Source organism: Myiozetetes cayanensis, unplaced genomic scaffold (assembly GCF_022539395.1).
Source record: "Myiozetetes cayanensis isolate MyiCay16 unplaced genomic scaffold, myiCay2020 scf4, whole genome shotgun sequence".
NCBI classification, from domain to species: domain Eukaryota; kingdom Metazoa; phylum Chordata; class Aves; order Passeriformes; family Tyrannidae; genus Myiozetetes; species Myiozetetes cayanensis.
Window position 1 is genome coordinate 64100408 of NW_026087631.1, and position 20687 is coordinate 64121094.

The window sequence follows — 20687 nt, forward strand, 5'->3', positions numbered from 1 at the left end:
CAAACACCTCTGTCAGCCAGTGCTGGCACAACGTGCAAAGCCAGGCTGGCTGTGGCTCAGTGGTGCAGATGGTGCGCTTGACCCCACCGTCCTGACCCTCCACCTGCCAGCACAAACGCAAGTGGATGAAGCCAAATCTGCACAGATTCAACCAATAAAAACACTGAACATCATTTTGCTACCTGTAAGAGATCACTAAAGGCTCCAGAGGATTCCCTGGCATGGGAAATCTTTATATCAGGGCTGAAGGCTTTCGTGAAGGCTTTTCTGCTGCCCTTCAAATAGGAATTCATTCAGAGCAGCACCCTGGCAGAGGCCACACAGCAGGGCAGGCAGCAGCAGCAGGCTCCCATGTCTTCCTCAAATCCCACATCACAGGGATGCTGCAGGGGATGCTGTGCAGCATCTGCCTTTTCTCATGGTACAGGGATTTTGAGGTCAATCACCTTGCCATGCTCGGGGACAAAGCTGCTTGTTTGGCCCAAGCTCTTTGGTTGCAATTTCATTCTCTATTACCCTTCTTTTGTTCTCTACTGCCCTCTCCCTAGGACAAGCCAGCCCAGGACAATCAGTGGTCAGAAATCAGTCATTTAATTCCAGGCAAAGAGCTGGCCAAAGCAGTCAATGGTTTAATTTTTGCTGGGAGATTAAGAAAAATAAGGAAATTAGTTGGGTTAGTGGAAATCTGAACCCCAGTGGTTTGGCTGGAGAGAATCCCAGCATTGTAAACTGGTCTCTAAGAGTGCTGGAAATATTCTTATGCCTGCTATGAATGTATGACACCATGCTCATACTACCACTGGCTTGGACTCACTGACAGCAGGAGTTGTACAGTCCCAGACAGCTGGATTTTGGCTGCTTGTGCTGCATCTCTGTTGGTTTTGTCCCATTTGGGGTTTTCCACGTTGAAATGAGCACCCTGAGGGGGCTGCAGAGCACTGGGGTGCTGATGGAGGGCTGCAGCACTGCACCAGGAGCTCCACACATACAAGAAGGTTATGTTGTTTTGGAAAAAAATGTGCACATGTCATTTACAGGGACATTAAACCCGAGTGGCTGTCTCTATGCAGAGTGTTGAGTGCAAGCAGAGACTGCAGTGCTAAAGAAACCCCCTCACAAGGCAATGGAGAGCTACCAGCCACAGCTCCTGGCCTCTGACCACTCCCAGCAGCTATTCCAAGCAGGTGAGTTTGCCCATCTTGCCTTGTCCTCAGAGAGCAGCTGGTGCTGTAATGCAGGTCTGTAATGTTCCCAAGACAGCCCAGTGGGCAGGATCTGGGCTGGCCCAGTATCTCCAGTCACCCACTCTAATGCATTAATGTGCTGGATCGAGCCTTACACACGCTGCTTGATGCAAGAATCAGGCTGTGAGCTCACCCCAGGGAAGCTGGATCCTCCCAGAGGGAACTGTTCCAGGTGGTTTAAATTCCCTTGAGCAGGAAGTGACAAAAGATTCGGTAAAACGGATCCACCTTGGCACAGACTGTGCTGCCTGTGCAGCAGGTCCAACAGATGGTCTGCCCATGTTTGATGGGAAAGCTGAAGGGCACAGGAGGTTTACACTGCAAAATGCCCAGTTCTCAAGGAAGAACACTGATCAGGAGGAAACACTCTAGAAACTCCATGTACAAGAATCACTGGAGTGGAGAAACCCTTCTGTTACATGCTGAGACTCACTTTATCTTGACAGATTGGCTATTATCTTGCATCACATCTCCATGTTTCGACTGCATGTCATGACATGGCTCCGTATCATGATAAGAGCAGTTGATGTTGCAGGTGACTGTACCATGGCAGCAGAGTTACAGCCAGCTACAAGGAATTGCACAAGGGTCTGCCAGATTCCCTAATAACAAATCCATAGCAATGGATTAGCTGTCTATGGAGATAGCTGGTAGTGTTTTATCACCCCTTCACACCCCATTGATAAAAGCACTCTTGGTATGAAGGGTGGCAAGGAAACCACTCCGCTCCTCTCCCATGGATGAGCAGCTGAAGCTGCCCCCAGCTGCCTGGGGCCCCTTAGCCTTTGTGTTGTCCACCCAAACCACACATCCTCATGCAGTTAATCCCTGCAAGCTCGAGGTAGGAGACAGCCCAGGCCGCAGAGGCCCAGCACAGCTCCTGGCACTGTGGCTCCTGACAGTGCTGCAAACAGCACGGTGTGCCCTCGTGGCTCACGGCAGCTCCAGCCTCTAACTTCACTGCAGTGTCTCTTTAAGCATCCTGGCACAGTGCCTGCCTCCCTGTCCCTGCTCAGGAGCACAGGCAGCAGTCCTGGCTCTCTCCAGCATGATATTTGCAGCTAGGAAATGCTCCGAGTGTGCCAGCACTGGAGCCTCTGATTCTCCTCCAACTGACCCACAGGGTACTGTTAGAGCTGCTGTTATGGTGATTTTTATTTAAATCAATATCTTCTGTGTTATCCCTGAAGCTATCATTACTAATAACCTCTCATCCTCCCAGCATGCCTTCAGCGGTGGTCAGATTTGCTTTGCTCTGCACAGAGCTACAGACCCTCAACACTTCTTCACAACTCCACCTCTGCTCATGCCACCTGGTAGCGATGCTGCTTCTACCCTGGGTGCCATTCAACCCCCTCCAGCAGTCCCAAGTACCTGTGGGACTCCCAGCTGGTATTTAAGTTTCCAGACACTGTGATGGGAGGAGAAAGCCCTGTAAAATCTCATTTCCAAAGACTTTCTTTAAGTGCTGGCCCCATGTGGGATCTGATGAAGCAAATCCCAAAGGTTCAGCACTTGGCTTTTGAATCCCATGTCTGCAACACTCTTCATTACTATTTGCACATCCTGGCCCTGTGTTTTTGGCCATGTGATTGCTAGGGAGAGCAGAGGTTTCTCTGCCTGCAGTTTCTCAACACACATGGAAGAAGTCTGGGTCACTTGGTCACCCGCACCAGCAAAAAGGGGTAAGGGGTCCCCTCAGACACTGCTGCAGTCCTGCTAACCACACAGTGCACAAAGAAACACCCTGGTTTCCCATCATCTTAAAACTGCAAGAATAAATCCTTTCCTCTCTCATCTGAGCACATAGAGGTCCTTTTCTACCAGAGCTGAAAGTCTTGGTGAATCTTCCCCAGGTACAAGTGTGGCTCAGCCCAATAGCCACAGGGTGACAATCCTGGGGCTGGGGACCTGCCAGTGTGAGGCACAGCCCTGAGGTGGCAGACAGGGATCCCTCATGGGCACATGCTGCAAAGGCAAACCTTGCTGCCAAACACTGTGCCAGGGTGCTGCAGACCCCTGTGGCAATGGCCCCCCAGAACAAAGCACTCTGTCCTCCCCAGCTACCCTTCCCCAAATCTCTCCCCAGACAGCTTCCCCAGGTTGTAAAAGCCGAAAGCAACAGAGGGAAAAAGTGATGCCTAAACTCGTCACCATGATGGCAGATAGACACGTTATGGATTTCCCATGTCAAAATAATGGATCAAAACTCATGCTGCCACCCTGGCTCCAGAAGGGCACGGCTGCTCCTGCCCATGGTTTATGTTCGATGAAACCGAGTTAGTAGCGTTTTTATCTGTCAATTAGGAACCATGAAACAGTTATTAAATAGAGTCAGAGCCCTCCTTGCTGCTCTCCTGGGCAGTGCAGGAGACACATAACAGCCTGTAATGAAGCATTAAGCAGCAGCAGTTTTGTTTCTGATAGGATTGGAAATGATAAGCCAGCGAGGCATGGCCGGATAGGGGGAGCGGGTCCCCGGCTCAGCGGACACATACCAGCAGCTGCTACGGGGAAGATCAAGACTGAAATTTCTGCCCCCTGCCCCAGATAAAGTCTCTGTAGGACTGCCATCTTGCTGCATCTGCTTGATGGGGGAAAAGCAAGGGCCTGAATTTAATTATCTTCTTTTCCTGGTGCAGCCCTGGTTGATTACCATGGAGCCAGAAGGGCCTTCGGCTGTGAGCAGCAATGTTATCCAAGCCCCAAGGAGAAAAAGGACTGGTTTAAATAAGTTTTTAAGAGACAGGGACTGGGCTGTTCATGGGAAGGGAGATAACACAGGCACAACCCACTTCTGGAGGTCATCAAAGTCTGGGAAATGTTGCCACTGCCCTCCAGCTGCAGATGTGATGCCCTACAGCACCTTTCAGTATAATGGCACATCTCGGGGCTGAAATTGTCCCCCAGGCAAGGCTGGGATGTCTACTTGACCTCAGGAGTCCTCTGCCAGGAGTTGGTATGGGGCAAGTCCCAATTCTAGACAGAGCAATGGTACTCCTGTAGAGAGTGAGACAATCCAGGGAGGGAGAGAGCACCATCCTAACACAGGAAGGGACAGAGGTGCATAGTCCCAGTGCCAATGGGCACATTTACCTGTCTACTTACAACCCCTCGTGTCTCAGGATTTGGTAAGCCCTTGCTCTACTCTGGCAGGTTTGCACCCACACCAGCCCCAGGAGGTGCATTTGCTCACCCACCCCCTCCTTAGCCATTGCAGGCAATGCCTATTTACAGCCAAGGGACCACCCAAATAGGGGACTGACTAAGCAAACTGCCCTTGTCCAGCAGAACACCATGGATCCGGCCATGCCAAAGCGTTTCAGACATTTTTGGATGCTTTGTAGCTTGTTTGTTCACAACAGAAACAGGACGACAACACCACCAGTGGTTTTTTTGCTTCTGGTGATTTTAAATGAACGGTTGAGTTTCCAGGGCTTTTCCTTTTGGAGCTCCTCTGATTTAATTAAAAACCTCATCAAACAAAAATAAAATGAGCAAAATCTTGAACACAAGCGCTTAATTCTCTAACAAAATTCAACAAAAATTTTCATCTGGCTCCGACTTCCAGGGCATTTTTCCAAAGTTGCCAGTGAATAGCAAAATCTATTCATTTCTGCTTTCCGGGTAAACTCGTTAGGAATTTGAAGATTAGCATCTCCCAGCGCAACAAAGTTTCCCACTAGCTCCCTCTCCAATTGCCACCGTTCAGAGAGCAGTTATGCTGGCTCACTGCAAACTTACACCATCCGCCCCTCTCTTCCCAGGCACTTTGAAAAGTTTCACAGTGTTAGCAAGACTACGCCCTGTCCTTCCCTTCCAGAATGAAGAATGAGAGGGAGCCCTCACCCTGGCAGGGATCTGAGCTCTCCCTCCACGGAAAAAATGTAGCTATAGTAGCAAATCACTCAGAGCTACAAGGCAATGATGCAGAGGTTTCAGCATGGCAGATGGGATGGATGCTGGTGGGTAGGATGCCGTGAGAGGAGCACGGAGGTTACAGTAAATGGCATGCTCCCCTGGGGAAACAGCCTCCTCCTGTATCCGCTGACCTGTTCTGTGCACATGCCATGGGCATGTTGTGACAGCATGGGGCTCTTTAAACCTCGTGAAGAGAGACAGACTTGTTTGGTATTTATTGCTACCAAGCCATCTCCAACACCTTCATCTTGCCAAGATGAAGAAGATGACCAAGATATGGCTGAAGTAGTTGTGCTGCCTCTAATCTATCTATAGAATAGAAGTGGGGAAACAGTTAAGTGGCAGGAGAAGCAACAGGTGCTGCAACAGAGGAGCAACCCAGGAAAGGCACAGAGCCATGTCTGCAGAGACTGGCACACCCAGGCTCTCTGAATTGCAAGCTGCTTCCTTGAGAAAAAGCTATCTTGGCCCCTGCACACTGAGATGGGTTAGTGCCCATGGCAGCATTTCCAGCTCTGCACCATGGTGGGTTGCTCATGGCTGCAGACAGTAGGGGAGCCCAAAACCACTCAGGCTGAATTTCATCCCTTCTCCCACTGGGAGCTGTGTGCAAACCCCTGGAGTGGTTTTGCACCAGCCACTGGAACCATCACACACAGCTGGACTGGGCTGCAGAAAGAAAGATGCAGCAGGGACAAGAGTAATGGGAATCCTGGCCTGTTCTGGGAAAATGGTGAGAGGTTTTCAGCTCCCTTCCCACCTTGACTGTGTCTGCAAGGTGGCCAGGATGGAATGCCACTGTGTGCTGCTGCAGAGAGGTATATCTGTAACCAGTGCACCAACATCAGGATAGGGGTAAGAAGCAATCCAAGTGGTTCTCCCCATTCTGTCCCAAAGAAGATGCAAAATCAGGGCCAAAGGCAGCCCAGGGTCCTTTGCACCTACAACCCTTGTCTGGCTGGAGACCTTGGACTTTGCAGCACTTCAGCAGCAGGATGCTTCCCTCGTTGCACCTCTCCAGCACAGAAATAGAGGCTCCAGGATGTTCCCCAAGGGATCAGCCTCTGCTTTTGAAAAGCAGCCAAGTATCTAAACCAGGCTGGAGCCTGCTGTTGGTTCCACAGAGCTGATGAGCCAAGAGTCAGACCTGGGGCCATGTGGACAGAAAACCCGTGGGGGGCTCTTTGCAGCAGTGGTGAAAGGGCTCTGCAAATGCCTCTATCCTCACATGAGGATCCTCCAGCTGGCAAGAGGGGCTGCAGCCTGACCAGCTGTTCCACGCCTGCTTTGTACCAGGAAGGGATTCTGGGAGTGAGGGGAGGGAAGGTGGGCAACCCCTCCTCCCCCACCTTCCCAGCTTCCCTGAAATTTGCCCAAGAACAAACTCTCAGGGATTAGCGGCATCCACATCCTGGTGAGAACAATGTTAAGGGATTATGAGATTAGAAATACCATTTATGCCGAGAGGAATAACTCTAATTCTTATCTGATTGTCTACAGATGTCAGCAATCAAAGCGCCTCTTTCATGCAAAGCAGGGCGCGCTGCCCAAGTGGTAGGTGAACAGGCCTTGGCCCCCTCCTAACACCAGGAGAGCCAGCTCCTTCCCTCTGACACACGCCTTGGATCACGTTTGGCAGCAGCTGCCGCTGTGTCAGTTCCTTCATGGGGAAAAGCTGCTCAGCAGGAGCCCTGTGTTGGGGCTGCATCCCCCTCCTCTTCTGTCTCTGCTGGGCTGCCTGCCCAGTATAAACTCACCTGTGCCCTCTCCGTGCAGGGTGCTGGTGGAGAGCCTGGGGTAGTGGGTGCTGCTTTGCCCACAAGCAATACTGCCCCGAAACTCCGTATCTCCAGATCACCTGCAAGCCCACTCAGCCCATTTGCTACCCTGTGCCACCAGTTCCTCCTGCCCTGGGCTGTGTCCTCACGAGCAGTGTCAGCACCTTTGGACACAGCACCACGTGCAGGGTACATAGCCTCCCCTGAGTGATGCATAGCTCTACCTGCTCCTGGAGGGGTCAGGCAGCTTCAGAAGGAGACAAACTAACCAGGTCTCACCCCAAAACAGTGTACTGCACCACTGTACTCTCAGTGTCTGCCTTGTACCCAGCTGGGAGTGTCAGGGCTGGAGGTGGCATCACTGTCCCTGTGGCACAACTGCTCCCTGGGCTGGCTGAGCACTTTGTGCCAGCTCGCCTGGGGAGGCAGCTCCTAATGTGGTGGCCTGGGAGGCTCTTCTCAGCCATTAAGGAAGGTAAGTGTTTCTGGGCATGCTGTGCCAAGCTCCTGTCTGCACACTGGAGGCAGAGGTTCGTGCCGTTTGAAGGCACATTATCTCCATTCGGCTCCTCATCAAAAGCTCTCTGTCAATTCCTCCTTTAGAGGAGGGATTGCAGGAGCTTTCTCTCCTTCATGCTAATGGTTACATGAGTATGTCCATCCTATCTTCCTTTGCTCTCTCTAACCTGAGCCATCTCATCCCATTTCGGCAAATTTTGCTTTCTGCCTTCCCTGTGCCTTGTAGGCCTTCCAGTGCTGAGCCACCATTTGGCCACTCTCCTAAGCAGGGATACGCAGCATCCTCCAAACACCCCACAGTGTCCTGTGCTGCAGGTTTTATCTCACAGCCCTGCTCTGCACCACCAAACACCCAAGTCACATAACCTGATGAAAGAAACAGCAACTGAGAAGCTAAATCTGCAAGACAGAGAAATGCACCTTCCTTAACTCACTGACTTGAAGGCCACGGGAGAAAATTAGTTCATCTCACCTGACCTCCTGGGTTGCACAGGCCATTACGTCCCTCCATTACCCCTCTGTTGAGCCCAATAACTCGTGTTTGACTGAATCATCTTTCAGCAAGGCAGCCAGCCTTGCTCTGCAGATAACAAGCGACAGAGCAGCCGCCACGGCTTTTGGCAGTTTATTCCAATGCTTAATCATTTTTTCTATTAAAAATATGAGCCTCATTTCTAATTCAAACGTGGCTGTGCTCAGCTTCCAGTTATTGGCTCTAGTTATGCCTTTGCTTGCTGGTTTAGTACCCAGTATCTTCCCTACTTGGAGGTAATTACCAATGGGAATCAGGGCATCTTTCCAGCTTTCCTTGAAGGCACTGAACAGACTATTTTAAGTCTTTTTCATTTTGGCAGTTCCACTGCTCCCTTCGCATCCTTCTTTACTTTCCTGGTTTCCCAGGGTCCTTCTCAAATCACTTCTTAAATAACATCATGGGAACAATCTGCAAGGACCTACTACTGTCTTTGCTGTACGTATGCAGCATTTGGCAGAGCTAGCTCAGTCTTGGATCCAAGAGCCCCCTTTTTGTCCAGCCTGTCCCAGTGCAAGCTCACAATTTGAGGCATCTCCATCCTGGCACCCTCCTGCAAGAGGTATCTTCTGAACTCTCTGTAGTTGTGCTTTCTTCATCAAAATTACACCTTGGAGGTGTGTGGCAGCACAGACCTCCCACCACCACCAGTCCCAGACAGCTACTCTGCTCACCCCAAATGAGAATCATCCCTGAGGTTTGCTGGGAGTTGCTGGGAGACAGGGAAGCAAGAGAAGGAAATGCCTCAAAGCGATGCCTGCAAAGTGATGCTGTGAGACAGCTTTGTGAGCTTTTTAATGGCCATGAGAAAGCCTAACACTCTTTTCCACTTCTGAACAAACCCCTCAGCAACCTCCATAGGCTGATGCAGCAGTCCTTGTGCCACTATGGCAAGAATCACATTCATGAACACTGTCTTGGCAGCTAAAAATGCAAGTGGTGCTTCCCCTCTTAAGCCTTTGGAGATGTGGGTGTTGTTGGTGTGCTAATACTGCTCTACCAAAGCAAGTGGTGTTTGCAAAAGCCAGGTGTCACCACCGACACTTTCAGCAAGGAACAGCCTGGTGCTCTTGCACAGAACCACAGATGTGTTTTCCCACCTGCTTTCCATTGATGTGAATAGCAAGGGTGGTCACAGTACCAGCACCTCCCTCCATGCTCTCTTCTCCTGGAGTGCAGAGTTCTAATTTTGGACCTTATCTAGTCACTCACATCCAATGTTTCAGGTCAGCTGGACATAGGGGAATTCTCCCTTCCTTAGAATGCATGACTCTATGAGTAGAAGGCAGTAGAAGCAAAGCCATGCTCAGCTAGCTCTGCCTCACTTGTCCAGGCAGCACGAGAATGAGGAGGGATGAGAGGAAGGGCTGGATGATGGAGGCTGTGGCAGAAAGGGGAGCATGAGTGGAGGTTGCCCATGATTGATGCCTCCAGGCTAGCTGCCTGTGAGATGCCTCACTCCACAGTGTGAAACACCTAGTCCTGTGTGATCTGAGTGTGCTGCTTCCCTGGGGTGGGCTGCAGTGAGCAGGAGTCCTGGAATTGGGAGCGTCCAGCCCAGAACACCCCATTTGGAAAGCCTGGTAGGTGCGGATGGCAATGAATCATTACTCTGGTTTTTAAGCCCAGTTGTGTGGCTTCGGAAAATTGCTCCCTGGTCTGTGCCTTAATTTCACCTTCTGCCTTTTTATTTAGACTCTTAACTCCCCTGTTTTCCACTGAGCTGGGGCTCTTCTGCCTGGCAGGGAGGGGAATGGGAGATGGAACAAGCTGCCCTTTATCACTAGTGCGGCATGGGAGTTCATGTTCCTGGTTTTCAGTGAAGGTAAGAGAGGAAAAGGAGGAAGAAGCTGGTGAGGCCCAAGAGCCTTTTCAGAGGGCAGCTGCACCTGGCTGGTAACTCAAGTAAGTCAGGCCCAGAGGGAAAGGGGAGCAGCTTGTGTCCAAATGCAGAGAGCAGGGATGAACTCAGCGCTGGAGGGATGAGCATTAGGAAATCAGTTAGGAGCCAGAAATGTACCCACAACAGCCAGAGATGCTCCATGCCAGCATCCCCTCTTTGCAAAGGCACATTCAAATCCACTGCACACTTTCAAGCAACAGATCTACCCATTGTGCTGTGCCATGACACTGCTGTGCATACAGGGATGCTGAAGCACTCAGGGGTTAATTCACAGGTATGCACAGGCAGGTCGCTGTGCCCCAGACCATGTGTTCAGAGACACCAGCACAGGCACTTTTTTGCCCAGCATCTTCCACTCTGTGCTCAGATAGATGCCTATGCAGCACTGGATGCTTTGGGTTCTCATTGCAGGGATGGTTTTGGGAGCACATACTGTCTTGGGCACTTCTCTGGGAGAAGTGCTCTGTGGGCCACACCATCAGCAGGTACCCCACTATCAGAGGCAGGGATTCATCAAGGTGATTATTACCCAAAAAAGCAAATGGTATCATGTCAACTGCAAAGACAAGACACGACAAATCCCAACTCGTTCATCATACACACAACATATTTTACAGCTCCAGCCTGCCAGGAGCAGGTTGCACAGCATCCAGTAAGCAGCCAACCCCTTCTTCCCTCACCAAGAGGACAGGATGCATCCATGACATGTGACAAGCCACGCTGTGCAAAGCTGCTCCTTAAGGAACATGCAGAGTTGGGGTATGCTCAACACAAAGTCACTCACACTGTTAAACTGTGGGGCAGAAAAACATCCAGGGCTGGGAATACTCAGAACAAGACAGCCCCACATGAGCAAAAATAGAGCACCAAGGTCTGAGCTACAACTCATAACCTCCTTAATGTTTCCTGAAATGGACCCACTGAGTGATATCCCGGCCTCCAGAGGTGGATAGCAGCATCTAACTCCTCTTCCTACACGTCCAAGCTCAGCCACACAGGAAATCAAGCTTCCTCTGTGAACCCCACTCTGATCCAGCCCTGGCTTTGTAGTTGCTCTGTCCTCAACTTCTCTCAGCTGGGGCAAACTGCAGCACTGGGGAACCACTGCTGGTCCCTGCTGTTGTGAGCTTCTGCACATGCATTGCTGGGCTCTGCTCGATGTCCCCATAGCAAGACCAGATTTCCCCATGCTGCTTGGAACATCACATGGTCACCGATCACTTGCTTTTGGCAAACATCCCGCACCCTTCTCACTCCCTTGCACCACCAGCAGCCAGGCTGCCCAGTCTGGTGCCCTGTGAGCTGGTGGAGAGCGGGACACCCAGCCTACAGTTAGTTGCACTCAGCAGGCTATGTATAGCTCCTGTCGGCGCAGAGAAGAACATCCTGGAGAGAAAACCAGCAGCAGTCACCCTGGGGATGGTATCATAAACCATTTTAATAAGGCATTTTGCTCCCCCCTCCCCACCATCGCAACTCATGCAAACGCTGCCTTGTTTAGTTGGCAGCAAACGATAAAGAACCCCAGGGAGCACAGGAGGGGGAGAACAGGGACATCTGTTTAGAGCATTTCTACTGCATGGCTCTCCCAGGCTATTTCTATCTCTTCTTGTCAAAATTTATCAACTGCGTAATTGTTTAAACAGCATTAAAGTGCTTGGAGCAAGAGCAACTGGAAATTGTCCTGTAGTTGCCTCTGGTACTGATGCTGACAGCTCAGGAAGGGACTGGGGAGAAAAGGGATCCATCGGGCATGGGAACCCTCTGACTCCTTTTCCGGGGGTGAAGACACAACCCCGTCTTGCTAACAGAAAAGAAATAATCTCACTTTATCGCAGTGTCCTTCCCTGCTTTCCAGATCCTAAATTCTACTCCCTCTCTGCTCCCTGTTCTGACCCGCTGTTAGCACACATTTAGTCAGCTAAATTATTTAAAGCAGACTCACTGGCTTGGGAAACCACAACTAATGACACTGTCTTTCACACCAAAGTACTCTGGATCTTGCCCTGACCCTGCTGAGCCCTTGGCTGGCACCTCACTGTGTGCCTGGGCCCTGCCGTGGTTCCCAGCTACCACCAGAAGTTTCAGAGAGAGACGGAAAAGCACTAGGAACTGGGAAAAGATGAGGATTTGTTGCTGCCTGCCTTCTCTTCTCCTTTCAGGCAGGAGAGATGTGGCCACACAGGATCCCCACTGTGAGGTTTTCCCATCCCTGGTGACGCTACCTGGCCTGGGTGCCTGCAAACCTGGGCACATGTGGCCGGTGACAAGAGCTACACCCCGTGCTGGTGACATCAGCAGGATTTATTTCAGCACCGTCTGCAAAGCAAACAGTGATGTTCTTTAAGTACCACAGCTGTACTGAGCTGTGGGTGGAGAAGAGAAAGCAGGATTCACATGTGGAGCATCAGCCACTTTTGCTCCCTGCCCCATTGCTGCAGTGACAGGAGGTGGCAATATCCCAGCCAGTCCCTCCCCTCCCAGCACCCTGGAAGCTGGAGACACATCGCTGGTGGGCGGCAGGAAGTTTGCGCCAAATATTTTGACAAGGGGCACTTAGGAGCAGCTCAGATAAAATCCTTCCTGGCACAGAGGCCAGTGCAAACAGAGCACCAGCACTGGTACCCTCTGCTCACCCCAGCAGTCAGGGTCCCAGCCTGTGACAACCCTCCCTAAGCCAAGGAGGCTTTGTCTTCTCAACCCTAATTCCTGGTACTGCTGAGCAAGGGTTGTGGGAAGCTGTTTAGACTGAACTTGGGCTTCTTTAATTATGGAGCTGTTCTTGTCATGTTAAGCAGGATAAACAAACTTCAGGAGAGCAGAAGGAGGCTGTGCTGCCATCCACCCTGGACATAGCCTTCCGTATTCGTTATTCGTGCTAGGCAAGAACAGGGAGGGTTTCCCAGGAAGCTGCCAAGCTCCAAGGCCTTTTTTCCTTTCCTCCTCCAGCCCAGCAGCTGGAGCTAGGCTCCCCCTCTGTCCCATCCCATGAGCTTATTCCCAGCCCAGCTGCAGGAGAGAGGATGCACAGAAAGCCTCTGGGCTCACTTCACATGTAGGTCCAAAGCTCAGGCTCACACATTCACTAAGAGGGCTCTTGCATTTTGAGCGGCCCGTCTCTGACAAACACTCCATTCCTATGTCTGACTGGTTACTGGCAACCCTGGAACTCTGGCACTTGAGGAGGGTGGCAAGGGGGGAATGACCACCTTCTCCCCTTCACAGTGGGAGGTGAGGCCATGAGATGCTCCTGCTGTGACTCAGGTGGAGCTGTGAGCTCTCCATAGCACTCAACATGGCGCAAGCTAATCAGTTAGAGGGGTTGAGCATGGGGCCATGTTCCTTCAGGTACCAATGGGGACCTGCCATGGGATGTGGGACACTGCATGCACTGGCTACCTCCTGGGCATGCTCTTCCCTCAGGCAGTGGCTCCACAGGCCACTGCATTGGCAAGACCAGGGCAGAAATGCCAGCACTGTGGTCCCATGCTGCCGTGGCACCTAATAAATGCCACGTGACGTTCCCCTGGCCTCACCACCGCGGGAAGCGGGGGAGCCACGAGGACGGGAGAGGGGATATTTTTATTGTTTCTGACACCGGCTGCCCCAGATTATCATGTTTTATGCAGCGAGCCAAAGAAGCATCACTCTGCTATGCTGCAGCTGGGCTGGCTGCCCAGCCCAGCCAAGGGAAGGGCGAGAGGAATGCAGCGGGGCGCGGGTGAGTGCACGCGTGGGTGCAAGCGGGGCGGGTGTGTGCACACGCAGGCCACGGGGCACGGCTTCATTCAGCCCTCCCCGCTGCGGCATGCAGCGTGCATCCCGCTGGATGGGGCAGGAAGGTCGCCTGCCGCCTGCAAACGTGTTTGTTTTTCTAGTCCGGCTCCTAATTCGATTAGGACTAATTGCATTTGGGAGTGCGGTGGGGTTTTTCGGGTGGTTTTTTTGTTTGGTTTTTTTTTTTTTTTCCCCTTCTTCTTAAAAAGCAGGGATAGTGATTTGCATACTGTTACCCGGTATGCCTTTCCAGCTCCTGGCTGGGCCAAGACCTGAAATATAGTCACTGGCAGCACAGTTCATCCATTGAATTTTACCAGCCACAAATAACACAGCACAGCATGGGAAGGCAGCAATTGGAGGGCCTGCGTGCCTCGTGAAATAAAGCCGAATTTCAATGAACGAAGCAATCCTGCAAGACGGTTGACCTTGTCTGTCACGCCTCCTTTCCATGGCTCTCAGGAAGTGGGGGTGATGCCTGCCTGTGAATCACCCCAGGACCTCACCTACCCAGTAGGCACATGGGGAAAAGTAACCCCATCCGTAGCAGTAAACCCAACAGCTCTGGGGTGTATCTCCTGATGCTGGAATACCAACAGTAATTTAAATTTATTGGCTCCATTCTTGCCATAGGTTTGGCCCACATTAACGTAACAAGCACTGCCTGGGTGCAGCCTTGGGGCTGACCTTGTGTGGGCCTCTTCCCAAGGAGTGGGAGCACATTTGGAGGGTGAGAGGGATGAACTGAAGGGGCGGGTGCTGCTCCCTGCCAGCTGGCCGTGGTGCCAGGGAACGGTCGCGGTCGTGTTTAACTTGTTGCTCTCGAAATAGCCTAAGTTTACATCGCCGCGGGAAGGGATTGGATAAGGTCATAGGGGAAAAATCCATCAAAAGGGCTTTTTAAAAAAAAAAAAACAAAAAAAAAAACCCATAAACCCAACAAAAACCAAGCTCTGTGTCACAGATCGCTGGACACAAGCAAGGAAATATTTGCATACGCTGACCCCAAGCCCGGGCCTTCTCTGTCAGCATCTATGCTAATGGCAGGAGCCATTACCAGATGCTCTGAGGCAGAGGTATCCTCGCCAGTTTGGCTGCCAAAGACGGCCAAACCTCTGTTCTCCCAAGCTGGCACGTTGACAGTGCCCTCCTACAGTTTTTTGCACCAAACCAACCCATGGAAGCAGGCGAACATACACCAGTCTCTGGGACTGCTTTCCCCCACTGTTTAGCTGGTGTCCATCATGAGATGCTCATGCCTTCCCTGGTGCTGCATCCCACTCCTGGGATGCAGAGGTGTATGTTTTACATGGTGATGTCACTACATTCTTTTTTTTCTTCTTTATTGCGATAGGTGAAAAACTGTTTTAAAAACAACAACAACAAAAAATAGATGCAAACTTGCAGTACAATTCCCTGGTTGCAGCTGCAGCCCAGCTGGGAGGAAAAAGACTTCTAAGACAGAGAAAAGGGAGGCTCTGATTATTTATTAGTGGCCAATGTTTGATTGCTTGCTAATCAGTCCAGAGAACACACTCGGGTTCTCCTGGCCTCCTCGCTCACATGTGGTTCCTGTTGGTTTGTCCCTTCCTCCCTCCCTCTCTCTGGTTTTGCTTTGTTTGTTTTTCTGATAATTTGGTTGTTTTTTCCATGTCATTTTCCGTCAAACCGCATGTTTTTTCCCCTTTCTCTCGCCAGGCACTGCAGTGACAGACACGGAGGAAGCAGACCAGCTTGGGACTGCTTGTCCTCTGCCAGTCCCTTTCCCAGTTCCTTTCCCACCATTCATTGCCTGGGAGGCAGCAATGCCCATGGGGCAGAGCTGGGGCTGGCACCAGGCTACAAGACACCCACAGCACCACTGTGACACAGTAGGTGACTCTGCTGCCTGCATCCCAACCTCTGCCTCTTCTGCTGGAGGAGATTCTGCTGTATTTCCTCTCCCACACAGACCTCATCCCTGCCTGCTCTCCAGACCACTGGGCAGCAGCCTTGCAAGGCCGTGGGCAGAGTGATGAGGGTTGGATGCCCAGTTGGCAGGGCTTGGTCCTCCCCTAAGCCGGGCAGACAGACAAACGGACAGAGCTGCTGGATTGGGATGGAGATAAGAAGATTAGAAAGGGACGAAAGAACGGGAGTGGAAGGAGGGTGCCTGCCCTGGCTGCCTCCCTCCCTCCCTCCCTTCTTTGCACACAAGGCCTCCCTGCTCCCATGTGCGCTCTCCGGCTTCTGGCAGCCTTTCCACCGTGCGTTTCCACTCCTCTCTGGCCCATTAGCAGTATTTTTATAACATTCTGTAACGCACGGAGCCGTGTGCCAAACCTCAAGAGTGCATTATTTCCCAACGTCTTTGTTATATCCACCCCCGGGCCCTCCGGCTGCGTGTTTCCAAATGCAGAGCTATGGCTTGTGGGGGCAGCCAGGAGCCCGGCACCACAGTACTGGTACCCAGAGCCTTCCCCTCCCTTCTGCCTGCTCCTGGTGCTCAGCCCTAGGCTCAGGCCAGAGAAGCAGGCCAGGTGTGCAGAAAGACCTGGCCCCATCTCCTGCTTCAGGCCATACTTAGGCATCTGCTGCTCTCCAGGCTGCAAGGCAGGTGATCACTGAAGATAAACACAAAGCATCCTGGTTGCTCTCCTGTGCTTCACCTCCCGTTCAGCTGCCTGAAAAATGGGGCAGACCAACAAATCACTGCTCCAAGTGCCCTGGAAGAGGCTTCCCTGAAGAAGTGCTGGAAGAGGCTTCCCTGGAGAAGTGCCAGCTTCCCCCAGGCCAATTTGTGCTAGGGCTGATTTGGGACCCTTAGGGATAAGCAGGCCTTTGGGCCTTTCCTTCTTATCATCCCTGGATGCACACTGTCCCACTGTATGAGCACCAGTGTGCCCATTTCTGCAGGGGACAAGACAGCCAGCTACCCCCAGTCTCTGCAGGGTGCTGGTGGGCTTCTGGCCACATCCCCCATGATGTGGACCTGGGTGTCAAACCCCACCCCAAGGACCAGACGAGCTACCTGTGTCCTCCCTCCCTGCCTGATGAAGCCCATTCATGAGACACCTTCACACTTGTGCTTGTGCCATTATGTAACATCCTGGCCCCTTCAGCAAGAAATCCCCCCCCGAGATATCCCTGGGTACCCCCACAGCCACTGACACATCCCACGGGAGACCCTGGCTCTTTGTGGGCAGGGGCCATTATAGATAACACCACTGAGAGTGGTCCAAATGCTGATGCCGGAGCTTCTCCATCTTTCCTAGCAGCTCCCCTTTTCAGCACAGTCTGATCCCCCTTAGCTATTTTCTAAGCTGTGTTCCAATTCTCATACTAATCCACATTTTCTCTGGTTTAACTCATAATTTCCCATGTGGCATCATAGCAAATACTTCACTGAAGTCAAGACAGATTACATCGACCACATTTCTGGGCTTAGAAAATCGTTTCCCTTATCAAAGAGAGCTATCAGGTTAATTTGGTGTGATACATCCCTGGCAAGTTCCCCTTGTATTTTTCTCCCATTTTCCATTTGTCTCCACGTCTTTAATTGCTCCCTCTTCCAAGCGTGCCCCACAGCCCCACTGTGCTGAGGGGTCAGGCTGTCTGCTCGGGACTTTTCCTTCTCTCAAGCACAGGAGGCACATTGCCTCTCCCCACAGCCCTGGGTGCCACCACTGACCTCTCAGCTCCTAATGAGCCTTGCTAATGAACAGATGTCCTCACACGGGGGATGAGGTGTTCCCCAAGCCTTCAATGCATTGTCTTCTTTGAAGGTGCCTCCATGACAGGGAATCATCTCCAGGTTTTATCCCCCCTCCTCTCCTTTAGCTTGTGATGCCCTCGCTCTCAGCATTGCCACTCAGACCCAGCGGGGTTCATTTGGTATCGAGCTCTGCCAGGCTTACTTTTAATCTCCCCTGAAACCTGTCTGCAGAGCCGGCTCTGTCTTCTCTCCTCATTTGCTCTGTATTTATGTGGCTAACTCCCCTTTTCATTTCCTCTGCAAGGTCTCACTCAGCTTGACTCCTGGCAGGTCTCCCTTTCTCCCTGTGCTCGCTGACCCCCATGACAGAGCTTGCTTTGCTAATTGACACCCTTTCCTGGTCCTCGACCCTTCTCTGCTCCCTCCCCACATCCTTCCTGTGGTGTTGTATGCTCAGGAGCACTCCTGGCTTGCCCGTGGGGCATGCTTCAGGTACCGTCGTTTATTTAATGAGATCTCCAGCACTTCTCCACTCACAGCCCCCAGCCCCTCTCTCCCAACTGCAGTCAACTTTCTTGTTGCCCCAGTAAAAGAGAAAAATGCAGCCATAGGCCTGTTTTCATTTAATTTCCCATGCAATTGAAATGAAACAGTCCAAGATCCCTCAAATCCCAGGTCTGTGCTCCCAATGCACTCAGCTGCAGCAGGGATGCTACCACAGGGCCATGCTCCAAACGTCCCATGAGTCACTCATCTGCACCTCCACCTCCACACCCAAGCCCATCTCCATCTCCATCCCCTCCTGGGTGCTCCCAAACCCACTCCTTTTCATGAAGCCACACCCACACACCTCCAGAGAATCAATTATGCCCAGCAGAGCCAGGAAACTTGGGGTGGGGAGGGGTATGCAGGCAGGGGTTGGGGGTGGTAGCGCTGGGAAAAGAAACGTCGCAGAGAACATTAAATTAAAATCCAGGCAATTAAATTAATTACTTCTAAAAGCGTCTCACCTGATTAGTTCCTTGCACAGTTAATTGTGTTAACAACACCAGACATTCGCTTATTTATTTGTCACCCTATCTCCTGGGGCTGGTGGGCCCCTCCAGTGTCCAACTGGGCTCCTCAGCTGCCCAGTGCTCAAGGGGGGGCTGTGAGTCTCCAGCGAATGGGAACACACAGTAATAGGAAACAGCAGGATTTGGGCTCTAACGCTGAGCAATTCCCACGGGTCCCTGAGCGGATTGACAGGGATTACTATTAGCGAGGTGCTTAGCAGATGGAGGAGCCATTGCAGAGTCACAGTGATGCCACAGCTGCAGGGGAGGTGGTTGGAGGCTGCAGCCCCCTCCCCCCTCCCCTCGTTTCCTGCAGACCTGGGCTGCAGCCCCCCATGCGCTGTCACAGCCTGGGACAGCCTCTCCCTAGACAGGATCTGGTGAGCACGTGCCCAAGCAGAGGAGCTGCAAAACCTCCTTGTGCTGCTGCCCACGCTGCACCCAGCTCCTGCCTGTTCTGCCTCTACTCATGAACACTCCTCACCCCAACAGTGCAATTAAGGGGCTCCCAACTCTTTCGCTAGGTAGTGGCCTTTTTGTCTGCCATGCTCCCAGCCTCCATTCCTGCTCGCTGGTGTGAGCCCTGCTGACTGCTTCCCCTTGTCTGCTCCTCACATTGCTTTTTAGCTTCTTCCAGCACTCCTTCTCCCTGGCCCACATGCCAGGATCCCTCCCAGCAGACCCTAAACCATAAGTTGGACACCATACAGCATCTCCAAAATCTCTTCCACAGGTGCAGTGAACCCCTCCTGCCTAATTTTCAGGGCTTATGCAGACCCTCCTGTGATCCTCTGCCCCTGTACCAAGGTCTAGGACAGAAACACCACCCTGGCTCTGATGCAAGGCGCTGAGGGTGAGACGAGGAGTAGAGAAAGGCTCTTCTGTGTCTTCCAAACCTGGAAACATACAACCACCTACACGATGCATCCCTAGATGGCAGAGCATCCAGCTGGTGCCTTGCAGTATCCTCAGCAGCAATCATCCCACAGCTGGCTATGCCGGCTGGTGCTCCCAGACACCCACTGCTGACAGTTGCAGACACTGTACTGTGAAACACACAGTTGCTATCAGATGTACAAACACAGCAGCCCCCAAAACACACAGCTGCTATCAGCTCTCAGCATCATGTGAAGCACAGCACAACTCTTCTCTCTCCCTGCGCAGAGACCTGTGAATCGGCGAATCTTGCGCTTAAGACACGCAAAATGCTGGGGAATGTGCAGCTGTCCTCCAACATCCTGTGCACCTAGGACCCTGCAAACACACAGGGATCACCAGCATCTTTTGGATGCTCCTCTGAAACAACCATGTTGCAGTAAACTCAGCCCAGACTTCTCCTTCCTGACCTCAATCCTCTCTGACAGCTCAGGCCCAACTCCTTCCACCTGCAGAGATGGTTGTTGTGGCACAAGGCTGGATGCAGAAGCTACATCCCTTCCCAAATTATTCCTGAGGCATCATTTAACCTATTGGCTTTGATGAAAAGTTTGGGGTGGAGGGACTGGTTCCAGTCAGCATTCTGCTGGGATCAGTATGGCATACATAGGGAGCTCATATGGTGGTGTGCAGCTGACAGCTGTATGTATGGAAAGCACAGGGTTATCTCAATGTAGGGTACTCACTTCCCACCCTCAGGGTGGTCTGGTATTTGAGGTGCCAGGAGGAGCCCTCGTAGCAGGAGTACTGGCCGCTCTGCGTCAGGTTAACGTTCTTCAGGATCAGGTAGGACCCATTCAGGTGGGACTCGTCGATATCGGTGCCGTTTGCTGTCCAGGTCACTGCGGCATCCCAGTCCATGGAGCCACACTTCATGGTCACGTCTGCACCCACCCGCTCGTATTGGGTGTGGCTGTCTGTGGGGAGAAAGAGGAGAAAAATGGGGTAGCTCAGAGCCCCTGGGCACAGCTACCTTGGAAGAGGGGATCTTAGCATTCCATCTGGGAAGTAAGACAAGGACTGGGGTATGGACTGACACTGTGTAGGTTGCCAGGGAAGCCTGAGTTCTCCTCCTGGACCTAATAGCTATTTATTTGAACCTTGACTGACAAATAACCAGGGGATTAGAATCCATGGACCACTTCCACCTGCAGGATGACCTTTACCATGGAAGAGGCACACTGGGGCTGCATGTATGGCTCATCAGCCAAACATCCCACAGCACGGCCAGAGACACACACCATCCAGGCATTGCCATTCCTGTATGTTAGAGGACACAAACACATGCATCAGAAACTCCCAGCAGAGAGATGACAGAGCCCCAGGAC

The 20687-nt window shown here is 51.9% G+C and overlaps 1 protein-coding gene across 5 annotated transcripts in view; it reads right to left on the reverse strand.

The window, feature by feature from the left end:
- Positions 1-20687, reverse strand: part of CNTFR (ciliary neurotrophic factor receptor) — a 202704-nt gene that overhangs the window by 37989 nt on the left and 144028 nt on the right. For all 5 annotated transcript variants that reach the window (XM_050329558.1, XM_050329562.1, XM_050329561.1 and 2 more), the window contains one exon: positions 20046-20276. In XM_050329558.1, the coding sequence (XP_050185515.1) occupies positions 20046-20276 (231 nt within the window). The remainder of the gene's footprint in view (positions 1-20045; positions 20277-20687) is intronic.